A 15015-nucleotide genomic window follows, 5' to 3' on the forward strand; every position below is an offset into this window, starting at 1 on the left:
CCATAAACAGTCGATTAACACATATTTTGTACGTTACATGTATGATTTTCCGTATTCTTACAACAAAATGAGCCAGAGAAAAGAAAATGTTATTAAGAAGATCATAAGGAAGAGAAAACATATTTACTATTCATTCAGTGGAATTTGATCACTATAAACGTCTTCATCATCATTGTCTTCACATTGTGTAGACTGAAGAGGAGGAGGAAAAGGAGCGGACGGTCTTGCTGTCTTGGGGGTGGCAGAGGCAGAAGAAAATCTGCATTTAAGTGTACCTGTGCAGTTCAAACCTGCCTTGTTCAAGGTCAGCTGTATCAATTTGAGCCCTACTCCCTGTCTCTAACCTCTTCTATGTATATTTTAACAGACCTCACTCCATAGGGAACATTTTCTGGAGCTTTTTGGAGGAAAGCTCAAGTGCCAACTGTGCCCCAAACTTTTGGAAAAAAACTTTTTTTTTTTTTTTGAGGGAGAGGAGTGTTGGAGCTGTCGTCTAGAAGAGGTGGGGATGTGCTTAGATTTCCACAGATGTAGGACTTGATTATCTTTATTTGTTCAAGCCTCCAGCACTCTTTTCAATTTTCTTACCAGGGAAAAAATCTCACAAGGTGTGTGCTCAGTAAGAAGTTACATAAGATGGCCGGGCACGGTGGCTCAAGCCTGTAATCCCAGCACTTTGGGAGGTCGAGACGGGCGGATCACGAGGTCAGGAGATCGAGACCATCCTGGCTAACACAGTGAAACCCTGTCTCTACTAAAAAATACAAAAACCAAAAACAAAGCAAAACAAAAAAACTAGCCAGGCGAGGTGGCGGGCGCCTGTAGTCCCAGCTACTTGGGAGGCTGAGGCAGGAGAATGGCGTAAACCTGGGAGGCAGAGCTTGCAGTGAGCTGAGATCCAGCCACTGCACTCCAGCCTGGGCGACAGAGCGAGACTCCGTCCCAAAAAAAAAAAAAAAAGAAGTTACATAAGATTTCAACATGTGTACCAGGACAGATGGAAGTTTTTCTGGAGGTAAAAAGCCTCGGGGGGTCAGGGAAGCCACACTAACACAACAAAACTAAAACATCCCTTTCAGACTAGAGACCTCTCTCTTTCAGGGGTTGACTAGGGCTAAAGAGCTTTGCTCTGTACCACGTCTTTCTCCCATGCCCTGTGGAATATGCCCTCCTAAATACCATGTGAGCAATGAATTAAAGTTAAAGATAAAGAAAAGGAAACACTTAAAAAGAGTCAACACAATTGCTAGTTTCATTTTTTTCTTTTTACTTGAAAACTTGTTTTAACCATCAAATTTTGGCAGTTACAAACCTGTACACTGTTGTGGTTTTTTTTTTGTTGTTGTTGTTTCTTTCTTTTTTTTTTTTTGGCTGTCTTTTTTTTTGTTTGCTTTTGTTTTTTCTTTTCTTTTTTTCTTTTTTCTTTTCCTTTTTTTTTTTTTTTTTTTAGAAAAAGAACACAAGACTGAATACTGCCACCAGCAATATATGCAGGAACAATCCATTTTCTTAAGGGACAAAATCCACTCTAAGTGTTAGCTTTCCCCTTTGCATAAGGTTTGGTGTGTGATGTGTGTGCAAGTTGAGGTGGAGGTGCATGTGTATGAAGGAATGACATACCTCACTGGGACTCTGAAATTGCATAAAAATAAAACACTTAATAACTGGGCAAAACACATTCATTTTTTACAAATGTCAATAAAAACATTTTTCTTGAAAACAGAGAAAGTTAAATGAAAACAGCAAGAACCAAAGAAAGGTTACAGTACATTTTGAAATGAGTAAAAAACATCATATTCAAATCTAAAATCCTTTTTTGTGTGCGTGTAGTTACCTCAAAAGTTTGCAGACCAACAGCGTGGATGACTTACAATTATATTCGACCCCCCAAATTAAAGCATCCTGATAGGCATCAAATATAGTATCTACAAAAGCCTGGAAAATTGAAACCATTTATATACAATTTTATAAACATTTTAAACACCAAAACATACATCTTTTACAAACCAGCCTGTTTGCAACAGGCAAATGTACAAGACAATCTCTCTGATACAGTGCTTAAAAAGAACTGCTTCCATTTCCAAACACATTTGCCACTCCCAAAATGCAGTAGTGTGGGCTCATAAGATTGTTAAATAGTAGCAATTCAGGTATTTGTTTGCCAGAAGTGTACTACAGTACATACTAATCGGTCCAAACACGCTCCAAATGACTCTACGATTCTCAAGTGCATTCTAAACACTAGAAGAGACTAATTATGGCCTTTGTGTATTATTACCTACTTTAATTATTGCTTTTCATTATTACATAAGGAAAGAAATACCATATTCTTTTCCTATCTCTTAGCCAGCTGGCTAAATATTAACTGATGCCAGACCCACAAATGGTGACTTTAAACCCCAGCATTACACAACCAGAAGCTCAAAGACATTGTGGATTTTCATCAGAATAATGTGCAGTTGAACACTGTGGGACACAAACCAGCAAAAACACATAACCACCTTCTCACAGAGCACGCAAAATGATGACACGGAATAAATGCCTCTTCAAATCTCCATTTCCCATGGTTTGAAACTAAAATCATAAAACATTAAAGCCTAACCACTTTAGCAATACCTGTGCACTGGGAAGGCAGCGGAGTGAAGAGCCAGACAATTACCTGGACAATCCATGCAAAATGAACACTAGATCTTCCTGAATTACTTCACATAAAACTGTTTTCTGGATCTTTAATAATTTATTTTGATAATCTCTTTTCTCAATTCCCCTGACTTTGATGATGCAAACATAGCATCAGTGTGGGTAGGGTGGGGTGGGAAGTAAGTAGGAGAGGACTGATGGTAGATATGTTCTACTTGCTTTTTTTTCCAGAATGTGCTAGTAATTTCCAAGGAAAGTTCCAGGCACATCCTACAAACTAGTTCCCCTTTCCAGGCTTTCACATTGATTCTCTAATTGGACGAACCTCAAAGCATGGACCACCTACTCATGTTACTAAGTCTTTTACATGGCATTTCATGAATAGGCAGGTCAAGGGTACATGGAAAGCTGGCATAGACTAGAACGCAGCAGCAAAATATTCATAGAGAAAAGGGAATAAATGAAGCATGCACTTTATTCACCTTTTACTACCCTCAAGTTCTTGCTTACTATATGACGAGCACCAAGAGTCTAGCTATTCTCAATCTAACCAGAATGTGTGCAATACTAGTAAAGTGCCTACAACAGATTATGGGAAATGGCTTCCAGGAGGTGGCACATACATGTTAGAAAAATGAGAAGGACACCAATTGATTTAAATATTTTCCACATGGTTCATCATGGTGGAGGGGGTAGGACAAAGAGTAGCCAGTGTTGGTGGGAAGAAAAAAATGCAAAACCAAAACCAAAAATGCAACCAGTAGGTAACGGTATAATCAAAGTTTCACTACAACTGATGACTGGTCTGAGCTGAACTCTGTAATTATCATTTCATTCCTATTATACAAACATTCATTTGGCAAAAGCAGCATTTCGATGAATGTCTACAGAAATGTGTGTGAATTCTATAACCCCTCTGCCTAGAGGGGCTGCAAGGAAACATAAGATCAACTGGCTTCCAGAAAAATATTCTCCATGAATTTCCTTTTATAGCATATTCCAAAGAAAGAATGGTGGAAGTCAGAGGGTCCATCGGAACCAGGTGGCTCCCACGCTCAAGGCAGGGTAGGGGTGAACAATATTACGTAAAAAGAATATTGGCCAGATGGATGGGTTCTAGTCCTTGTTAAGCTAACTAACTTCCTCTGTGAGCTTGGGAAGTCCCTTCCCCTCTCTAGGTATGTGTCCTCTTTGATAAAATAAGGAGTTTGGACTAGCAAATAGGACTCTTCCAGCTGTTTTGAATCAGTGGTCATCCCCACCTAGTAGCATCTTGGCCTGATTGCAAAGCATTTTGTAATCTACAGGGAAATCTAACTTTCCAAAAAGTGAAGAGATAGCATGTGTTTAAAGATAATGAATCAAAACATAATACATGCTTGCCTGATATATATTTAGCTGCAGAGCTATTCTGCAGAAAATCAGGGGACAATATCCCAAAGAAAGAGATATTTTACATAGGTGACAGCAAAGGGTGGGCACAATTTTCTTCGGTGGCTTCATGACTGCATTAGGATCTATTTATTCTTTCATTACTGTGTCAGTCAGGCATTCTCCCTTGAAGAGATGCTGTGTAAGCAGTAGTGACTCATCGGCATTAATCTCATTCTAATATTTCCTGGGGGCAAGAAATGAATTGTTGGTTTTACTTTGATGGTTTTTATGTCATTGCATTACTTAAAGTGTAGCAGTGACTCTATTCTAGGCCATTAGTTTGTCATTTTTTTCCATGACTCTTGCAAATGTGCCTCTTACATAAGAAAAATACCAAAGACTTTATTATCGAAAGCAGCCTTAGTGAAATTCATTTATTTCAAGACCACAGTGTGGATAATGCCTCCATGAGTAGGTCTGACCAAGAGACAGGAAGAGAAAGGCTGAAAAACCTGTGAAGTGTATCCACTTACTTAGAAAGTTTGGGAATGAAAAAGGATTTTTTTTTTTTGCATAAACTTTCAGAAACACTGACTCATAAAAAAGAAGTGGATTAAATGCAATTGAAATAACTAAAAATATGTCTGAGTGAATAATGCACAGACTCAGGACAGTACAAGTTACACACCAATGCCATATGTCATCAGAAACTGTGGACACAGATTTGCTCATTAAGCAGATAGTGCAAATATGCATATATTTACCATGGCCACTGCACAGGCGGCCATAATCTGATTGAAGCAAAAGAGGAAAGTCATTCAACTTATCAACTTTAAGTTTTGAGGACTGGATTTTTATATTTCCAGTGGAATGATTCTCCTGTTAATTTTGGAAATCATGGCCAAAGCCCACAGATGAGAAGGGAATCCCAGGGTGTAATCAAACATTACACATTTTAAAAACAGAGGTTAGTTCTGGAAAATTATAAGAAAATACTGTTTTTAAAAAGCACAGTTTTGGGCTGAGTACGGTGGCTTATGCCTGTAATCCCAGCGCTTTGGGAGGCCACGGCAGGCAGATCACAAGGTCAGGAGTTCGAGATCAGCCTGGCCAACATGGTGAAACCCCATCTCTACTAAAACTACAAAAAATTAGCTGAGTGTGGTGGCACACATCTGTAATCCCAGCTACTTGGGAGGCTGAGGCAGGAGAATCGTTTGAACCCAGGAGCCGAGATTGCACCATTGCACTCCAGCCTAGGTGACAGAGCAAGAGTCTGTCTCGAGGAGAAAAAAAAAAAAAAAAAAAAAAAAAAAAAAGCACAATTTTGCTTTATTGGCAGTACCAAAATAAAGTTAACTGAACCAGGGTAAAATATGACATTTGATGTTTCTCTAACACCATAGAGATCAGAGAAATTGAAAGGTATGCCATGCTTGCTGACAGAATTTTCAACATGGTCCATTTCCCAAAACCTTCACATTAGCTTTCCTCAAGAGCAGCCTTACTGAGTGCAAGCACGTATTTGTACATAGGCCCAGACAGACACGCACTATTATAATTTATACACAATAACTAGTCTACTTTCTTCTTTTCTTAACATAATTGTATTTATAATGGTGACGCTACTGATTTCGAGTAACAGACACCTTTCCTCTGCATTATCAAGAATTGTGATTATCTAGGCTGCAAACTTTGAAGGTATCGTTTTTTCTTTTTTTTTTCTCCCTGAATTTGTGAGTTTTGCTTAAACTTCTAAAAATATCTCATTGTAGAGAACCTATATGAACAAAGCCAACTTCTGTAGCAATGTTAGATTTACCGACTGGAATATTTACCAGAAAACACAAAACCAACCAGATAATCACATTCTTTCTAATGTTCAAACAATTCCAACTTCCTCCCCCACCCACCAAATGGAACCCAAAAGCCTCACGTTGCTCTTCATTGATACCTTTCTCGAAGATCATAAAACCCAACTATATTAGATTGGATGCTTAACACAAGCAAACAGAAACAACTGAGCATACTAAACATGTTATTCAAACCTAATTTTATAGCTGAAAATTGGGCAGCTTATCAAAAAAATAGAGTTGATTTAAAAGGCTTCAGCCCATTTTCTGGTTTGTTTAATATTTGTTTCTCTTTTCTTTCGCCTAAGAGACTAACTTTTCCAACAATCATTACTACTATTTTCATTTCATTGGCTCAAAATTACATGCAACAATGCCTCTTTGATTGTTGCCAGTTTTTAATACTGCAAGGACTGACGCTGTAACACTTTCCAGGGTACAATACTGCACAAAGCCATACAAGACTGCTGTATAACTTAGTGGGTGAAATAATTTTTCCCTCTTTGCATTTTTAGCCGTGAACAGAGGTACCTCCATCAAGGATTACCAGACACTTCTCCAAAACAATTTCTGAGCCTTTCATTTTCACCCAACTGGAATCAAGCTTGCTTGTTGGGACAGTATGACTTGTGAAGAAGTTTCTAGTGGAAAAATACCATATTCCCTTCTCTTTCCACAGACGATGCTCCACTGGGACACAAGCCCAGCCAATCAGCTTCCACTTTTCTGTAACAAACAGGGTGAACTACCCAAGATGTGGTATCTACACTTGAGTCTGATGCTGAGTCTCCACAAAGGGAATGTGAAGGCTGGCGAGGCTGAGCTCTCCTACGCTCTCGTAGTCACTCATGGCTACTTCGGAATTGTCAAAGCCGCAGTTGGCTGACACATCTGAGGATGAGGTGCCTCTGGAATTGTGCAAGGACAGAGACACGCTGTCTGCTGGGCCTGTGGGCTCTGTGCCCTGGTTCATGCTCACAGCAAAAGTACTAAATTCACAGCTGGCAGGCGGGCCCACCAAATCCGTTTCATTGGGGAATGGGTGAGGAGGGAGGTACTGGCTAGGATGGAACTGGGGCCTTCTCCTGCAGTCCGGGCTCAGTGTGCTGGCCAGGGAGACAGGCTGGGAGGGTGGCAGGGCCTCATATTGGTCCGGGAAGTCCTCCGGGAGAGGGGGAGGCAGCTGGTCCTGACTCAAGAACTCCTCTTCATGAGGGGGTGGGTATTCACTGTCAATGTCATAACCACCAAGGTAGTAATCACTCTCCAGCTCCCGTGTGCTCCCCTGGTGTGCAGACCCTCCATCCTGGTTCTCATAGTTGGGCACTTCCTCTATGTCCGACAGGCGGGCCCCTGGCATCCAGTCAGAGGTGTCCCAGTGATAGGCTGCAAGAGAAAAACCATGACAGTTAATTTCCTCTAGACTGGAGTTGGCGCATGGCTGGGAAAGGAGCAGGGAAGGGACCTGACATGCAATTTTTAGCATCCAAGAGACCCTAAGAAGCTTCTTACAAGGGTCTATGGGGCCAGCCATGCTTTGGCCTGCGGAGAACAAGGCGATGGCAACTCTGACAGGTTGAGGCCCGGTTGCTGCAGAGCCTCACACTCAGCCATGCCATGAGATGAAGAGCGAGGGCACGCCAAGGAGACAGTTCCAGGACCCCTGAGCACTGTCCCCACTCCCTCTTCCTAGTCACATGCTATTGCAGAGCGAGACTGGCAACGTGCTTGCAGAGAGGTCCATCAGCTGTGCTGTGGACCACAGGAGGCAGGAAGGTGTGCAGGCAAATGGGTGAAACACACTCACAGAGGATGAGGCTAGGAGGGGAATGCTGTTGGAGCTTTCACCTCCAATACTGAGCGAGACACCTGAGACATGCAAAATTCAGATCAGGGCAGAGGGACAGGAACAGGGTAAGAATGAACTCAGCAATTCAAAACACACAAATAAAAGTTATGCTAGGTTTGCGGCACAGTCACCTCGGTTGTAGTTCTGTCCTTGGTCCATGACAGACACTGTTTAAATACAAAGGGAAAAGTAAAACTGACAATCCAAACCACATGAAGAGGGATAAAACAGAACATTTGAAATGACTTTAAAAAACATGCTCCTAAAGGCCTATGGGCTATGAATAAGTTTAGCCTTTTTTATTTCTTCCCATTGTTACTTAGGAAAAAAACAAAGCAAAACAAAACAGATAAATCACATTTATGCCAGGCCCTGATTTTATTAAGTTGCTAATAAAAGTTACCTGGTTGAAATAAGTATCTGTAATATTGCAGCTCTGAATGATTTCTTAAGGATTCCCAGCTCATAGTAGGAGCTCAATGAACACATGTTGAATATAAAGGTAAATTTAGTATTAATCTGGATTGCAACTAATTGGGTGTTCTTCTCCTGAAAGGAATTTTATAAAGAGAGTACCCCACATTTTTTTTAAATAAATTATGAACTAGGTTTTTTTTTTTTTTCAAAATTGTAAAACAGATCCATAGAGAAATACCCCACATCTCATCGGAAACCAGCTGTTCATTGCCACTCTGTGGCCAATCCATTAAAATCACTCCTAGTCCAAAGTAACATGGAAGCAAAATTTCAAGAAATGCTATGGAAGAAAAAAAGTAAATACCTTCATTCTCTATAGTGTCAACTACATTGTTGACAAGCTGAATGACAGTCACTATGGAGGCTTGTGGTCAGGAAAAGAAGATCGGAGGGAGGGGAAGGACAGCTTCAGGTTAGTTGTGTATTTTAAACACGCCTTAACTTATTTTAACAACAACAACAACAACAACAACAACAATGAAAGTGCAGCATGCAAACACCCAAAGCCTCCCCACAATCTGTTAGGGAGTGTATCAGTGGACACCTTTATCTAGAGGGTCCCGGGATTTGTGGAATGGAAGAGAAATGGCAGCAAATCCAAGGCCAGTCCTCCTGAAAGGCAGGATCGGTCATGATTGCTGGGTCATAAACTCACCCCTCATGACTTAGCAAAATCAATTTAGGAAGGCAGCGGCTCATCAAGCTCATGCTAATTTCTCATTAGCAACTCCCAAAGGCTCTCAGAGGAAGACCTCACTATTCCCAGGGATAATTATTTGTTGGTCAGTCATGCTGCTCTGAACCAAATGCCAGTGATAGAGGATAACCTTTGCAGGGCTGATGGCTTCACAGTCACATAATGCCACTGATGGCCCAGAACGACCCAAGGCCTAGCTTCCACCAGTAAGGTGTGGACAGAAGTCAGCATTTGGCCTCTCAAATAGTTAGAATAGAGAAGGAGATATCTGTGGTCTATGTGGGTTGCCTTAATGCTCAGTACAACAGCTTGTGGAGAGGTGATCAGGCTTAAAACCAGTTTGATGAAAGTTCCTAACACCACCTGCCTCATTTGGGACCAACTTGGAATGTTAAGCATAAAAAGGCAAGAGTGTGATCCTCAGGGTGCACACAGCAGAGCCCAGGAGAACAGTTAACCAGGCATCATTGTTGCATCTGCTGCCTGGAGTCTGGACTGTCTACGTTCTTAGGTGCTTCTATATAAAGTGCAAACTAGCCACAGCTTTTCTTCTGGCTAGGGAGGAGGAAAAGAGGATACATGAAGGCATACAGATCTGGGGGTGTGTCTTTGACCTTCCGATAATGGTCAGAAAAAATCCACTGTTACACGATTTGTTGTCCCAGCAGACAGATACACTGAAGGCATCTGCACTTCTCAGAAGTGCCAGCATTTGAAAGTGGTGATGAAAATAGGCTCTTTTACTTCCATGATTGCTTCTATGGTCTTGGAGCTCACCTGTTTCTGTATTTGCCTTGGAGGCAAGGGCTATGCATTTTTCATTTTGTACTCTGGGTAAAGGACTCAGCACATGGAAAAAATTCAGCAAGGATTTATAGATTGAATGATTACATAAATTAATAAGTATCCATTTGTTGCTAGTTGCTGACAAATGGGAAAATGACCTAAGGTAAGGCTGCTTGTCTCTGTGGATGACTGTTTGAAATTATTCTTGGTTTACTCAGCGCATTGAAAACACTCACTGTTTTATGACTGTTCCTGCTTCCCTCCCCTGCCCTGGGGAGAACAACCCATCCTCCGAAGCTGGTTCCTCAGCTCAGAAAACCCAGTCCAGCATTAGCACCCACTCCATAAGCATAAGTTCACAAGAGGTAGAGGTAGCAGCTTTGGAGTGTCAACAAAGTCTGTGAACCATGAGAAATTGCATGCAACATTTTGGGTGTATGTGCATTTTTCTAAGGAGCTGCCTCATAGTTTTAAATAAATTCTCCAAAAGCCCATAACCCAAATGATTATAAGGGGGATTCAATTGAATGAAGATTCCACTGGTTCTATTAGAAGGTTTTTGTCTCTGAACTAATTTCTAATGATGGGCATGTTGGATATATAGTGAAGAGGGAAGAGATCGTTGGTAAAATAAAAAAAGAAATAAATTACTCTGTCTGCTAGAGAATATCATTTGGGATGAAGTAGTTCCACCACGAACCAAATCAAAGAGGACTCACTACTGGAGGCCCAGGGTAACTTCATCAACCCCTGATACAGATCTCTGGGCCTGCCCACAGTGACAGCTCAATGGGGGCTCCTTTGGCAATGACATCCAACAATGGAGTAAACCAGGAACCTGGTGAACATGCTCAAAAGCCCATGAACAGGTGGAGAAACAAAGCCAGTCACACCACCCTCCTCCCAACCACCGTCTTTCAGAACAGGAAGCAGAACCCACCCACTCCGAACAAATCTGATGACTTCTTACCATTGTCGTCACCAGAATCTGACTGGAAGGAGCTGAGGGATTGAACTTCAGAGTTGCTGCCTTTATTACTACCTGCAAAGCAGGTCACTTCTCCCGGGTCATCAACCGCTTTGTCTTCGTGGACAGCCAAAGAGAAAGCAGAAATTACACTGATTACCTTGTGCCTATTTCCTCCTGCCCACCACCCTCCCAGCTAGTTCACTTCTTGAGGCTCTTTCATTTGCTTAGAGAAAATAATTTAGCTCCACAATAGAAAATTGATTGTGCCATTGGGGGCAAAGGTCTGTCAATCAAGTGATTTACATTATGGATTTGAAACCCTTAGCCCATAATAAATGAGCTTCCAAACAGCTGACAGCCAAAAGTAGCTGTTCCTTCCTCAAAGTGAAGCAACTGAGTGAAGAGTAAAAGGAGGATGAAGTGGCTGCAGTGCTCTTTGCCATTCAGAGTTAATTTACATAATTTACATGAACTGATGAGGTGTCAACACCAGGTTAAATGAGATTACTTTTAAAATAGGGGTATAAATATTTTACAGGCGAGAATGCTTTTACATTTATCCTAACTTCCATCTCTGGACAGTGAGTGGAGTTTTCAGCTTTGCCTTCTAGAGGGCAGTGTTGTATCATTTTTGGGAGTGACCATGTTCTACACCCTGTGTCAGGTAGGAGGGCTGGCAGTGGTGTGGATATGCCCTTATCCATATATGTCCTCCTTCTTTACTGTACAAAGACAGCCAGAAACACACAGATGCACGTGCGTGTGCGCGCGCGTGCACGCACACCCACACCCACACCCACACCAGGGCTACTTTCTTATTTGATGGACTAAAGGAAGCAATAAAAACAGCCTATATCTTGAGGTTGTCAAATGCAAAATGAATTAGTAGCCCAGAAACTGTCTCACCAGCTAACTCTGCCTTGCTTAACGAAGAAGGAAATGTATTCAATACAACCCAACAAGACTTTGGGGGGAAATGTGAGTTTTGGCCTGAAGTGAATTCTGGAAATAAAGCTGTCACATCAGGAAGGGAGGAGGGCAGTGATCACCAGGAAGAGCTGCAAATCATCATGTAACGCAATGGTACAAAGAGATGCAGACTTGTGATTAAGGGAACATTTGTTCCTCTCTGTGGCCACAGAAATCACGTTTCTTCCAAAAAGGGCGATGTCAGGAACAGGCATGGTGGCTCTGCATCTGCTGTCAGAGGCTGAGGCCACAGGAGTTGGCTAAACAACCGATATAAGTGGAGAGATATGCCAGGGAGACACTCACCTCCTAACAGCCACATTGCAGAAAATATGAGGATGAGCTTCAAAAAAGCACAAGGTGTGCACAAGCTCAACCCTGAACACAAGGAAGGAAATGACAAATAATCCACTCTGGTGAATGAAGTGCTGAGCATAAAACTCCTTTCTCCACTCCTTCATTTATTCAACTCCCCCCTTTCTTATTGCTAAATAAAAAAGAACCTATTAGCTATTGGATTGGCAAGATTATAGTAAAGTCTAACTCAACAGATAATTTGAGAGTGAATATATTTATGACTGAAATTCAAGAGCAACTGCTTAAAATATATGTGTCTACAGAAAGATGGAATCAGCAGATAGCATGTTGGGGCAGCACTAGAATAGAAAGAATTCATCCTTGGCCCTCTGCTATCATCAAGAAATCCTCTTCCTCTAATACCGCTCTCCTTCCTTCCTACCAAAGCTCCCAAGAACAGTGCTGGTAAGAGCACAGGTTTTAATCCTGACTTCTCCTTTTGCTAGTTAGGTGCCCTCAGGTGAGTATTTCACCCATTGAATGGAGTTTTTTCCTCCATGGAATGATGGCCTGGTAATGGTACCAACATGGGGGCACTGTGATGGTTTAAGGAGATGATGCAACACACAGCAGCGTGCTTCACATGCATCTGCTGCCCTGACTTTCTCATCAAACCTCTTGGTTCTCAACCCTTGCATTCTGGCTTCTGCCTTGATGGCTCTACTGAGAGGCACTTGAGATGCTAAGACTCCTCTCATCATCAAGCTCACTCTACATCTATTTTAGCCTGTGTCCTCCTTGGCAGTTTCACAGTAGTCAATACTGATGACCTTACTGACATTCTCTTGGCTTCTGGACAGGGGCCATTTCCTTTTCCCTTTTCTTTCTTTGTTGGAAAGTGTTTGTCTCCTTGCCTGGCTCCTCCCCTTCTGCCCAAAGCCCACATGTAGTCATCTACAGGGTTCTTTTGGAGGCCTGGTTTGACCATCCTCTCTGTTCTTGTTCCCTTGGTGAGTTCACCCTCCTACAGAGTCCACCATCCTACATGCAGATGTCGTTCAAACTTTCACTTCTAACCTTGACCTCTCACCTGAACAACAGAGGCAGACATCTCTCGGGTAACCCTTTATGTGTCCTCTACACTGAGCTTCTTCCTGTTCCTGAGAGGCCATCTCCAAAGTGTCCTACTGAAATCTTATTCATATCAGTAGGAATACTCCCTTCCTCCATGAAGAAAACCTTTATCTCCCTGGCTGCCCATGGTCTCTAGTTCCATCTGAAACCTTCCTGCTCCCTCCTTCTCCCTCAACATATGCCACAGTACTATAACCATAGCCTTCCATAGCCTTCTAGGACACAGCTACTACTGGGATATAAAGCCATTTGTCCTGATGAAGTTATAGGTTACAGCAAAGATTCCTTTAGTCTCCTTGTGATGGATACTAACAGCAGGGAAAACAATCTCTCACATAGATGTTCACAGAGACTACCTAAGTTGCTCTCTTCCCCCAAAGAGGGAAGAAAGCCTGTTCAATTTCTTCTCCTAGGATCAGCCAGAGCCAGCTTTAAAAAACGTAAATTAGATCATGACAGTCACTTAGTTAAAAACCTGCAATAGTGTTGCTGTTAAAATGCAAGCACCAACTGCACCGACCTCCTCTGTGCTCTTCTACACACCAAGCTTCTTCCCATCCCAGGACTTTTGCACCTGTGGCTCTTCCCTGTACCTAGAATGTTGCTGTATGAGGCCAAGTGAAGGGGCAAACACCACCGTCTGGCTCAGACCACCTTTCTGCCTTGTAGATCCCCCTCTTGTTTCATGGTCTCTACATTCCAGCCAAGAAGAAATGACTTGCTTTTCTTCTGATCACATGGGTCCCCCCTGTGGTGGAATATCCTCCTTTCTCCAGACTCTTTAATTCATCACGGTCCAACTGAAGGGCTCCTCTGCTTCTCTCAAGTCTTCATTCTAAGACCGGAAATACTCTCTTCTTCCAACCTTCCAGAGTGCACTTCTGGACATCACTGACGTGGCTTTTTGCACTTTGTACATAGGCCCAGAAACACACACTATTATAATTTATACACAATAACTAGTCTACTTTCTTCTTTTCTTTTGCACTTTGACCAGTGGCCCGCTATTGTGAGAAGAGGATGGGTTTTGGAGCCTGGAAGACTTGGGTTGGGGTACTGATTTCCTCTAACTAGCAGCTGCCTGACCTTGGGCTCATGATGTTACCCTCTCTGAGCTTCATTTCTCCCATCTGAAAATGGGAATCGGAACCAGGACAGTTTTCCAGAGCCTGTGTGAACACTCCACTCCAGCATGTCATAGCGAATGCTCTGCCCACAAGGTCTCTCTCCCTTCCCTTAGCGTCCTCGCACAACGCCCCCTGCAGGTTCCCTGTAAGCACAGAGGGGTGAGCATTACCACTTCCTACTCACTCTCAGTTCCCGCGTCCCAGCCATTCTTCCGGATGGAGTCGCAGTCGGAGCGGCAGGGTGACACGGCGGGGAGGTTGGGGGCCACGCTGCACACGACCACGCCCCGCCGGGCTGTCAGGATGCGGGGCGACTCGGGGTGAAACGTAGTCATCTCCTGGTGCTCGCCTCCCAGCCCGTCCACGATCTTATCCAGGTTGCTCCTGGAGTCGCTCTGGAAGCAGGGTGTGTAGGCCATGGGGCGCACGGGGACCTGCGGGGGCCCCACCTCCTGGTAGACGTTGCGGCCGTCCCCGCTGCCGCGCAGGTTCCGGAACGGGATGCCGTTGCTCTTGTTGAGCAGGGCGGCGGTGGCCGGGTCCTGCACTAGCGTGATGTTGTTGCGGGAGTAGTTCTTGCGGAAGACCTTCTTGCGGAAGACGATGAAGAGGACCACCAGGATGAAGATGACGAAGAGGACCACGGCGATGCCGATGAGCTCCTCCTTCCCCACGTAGGAGTGGCCAGCCTGGATATTGGGCACCACCACGGGGCGCAGCCCGCAGTACTGGCCCACGTAGCCTGGCGTGCAGTTGCAGAGGAAGGAGCCGAACACGTTCACGCAGGAGCCTCCGTTCTCACACTCCTCTCGTTCGCACTCATTGATGTCCTCCTCACACCT

The 15015-nt window shown here is 43.3% G+C and overlaps 1 protein-coding gene across 5 annotated transcripts in view; it reads right to left on the reverse strand.

Annotated features, from left to right (window-relative positions):
* Positions 1 to 1247: 1247 nt before the first annotated feature.
* The window catches only part of FAT3 (FAT atypical cadherin 3), a 703955-nt gene continuing 690187 nt past the window's right edge, over positions 1248 to 15015 (reverse strand). For 3 of the 5 annotated variants that reach the window (XM_021926426.2, XM_021926427.2, XM_021926425.2), the window contains 5 exons: positions 14358 to 15013; positions 10647 to 10760; positions 8498 to 8557; positions 7848 to 7883; positions 1248 to 7253 (listed from right to left, as the gene is read on the reverse strand). In XM_021926426.2, the coding sequence (XP_021782118.2) occupies positions 6631 to 7253; positions 7848 to 7883; positions 8498 to 8557; positions 10647 to 10760; positions 14358 to 15013 (1489 nt within the window). In that variant the 3' untranslated portion in view covers positions 1248 to 6630. The remainder of the gene's footprint in view (positions 7254 to 7847; positions 7884 to 8497; positions 8558 to 10646; positions 10761 to 14357; positions 15014 to 15015) is intronic. The other 2 variants (XM_021926429.2, XM_021926428.2) reach the window with 1 other exon arrangement.

This window comes from Papio anubis, chromosome 12, assembly GCF_008728515.1.
Source record: "Papio anubis isolate 15944 chromosome 12, Panubis1.0, whole genome shotgun sequence".
NCBI classification, from domain to species: domain Eukaryota; kingdom Metazoa; phylum Chordata; class Mammalia; order Primates; family Cercopithecidae; genus Papio; species Papio anubis.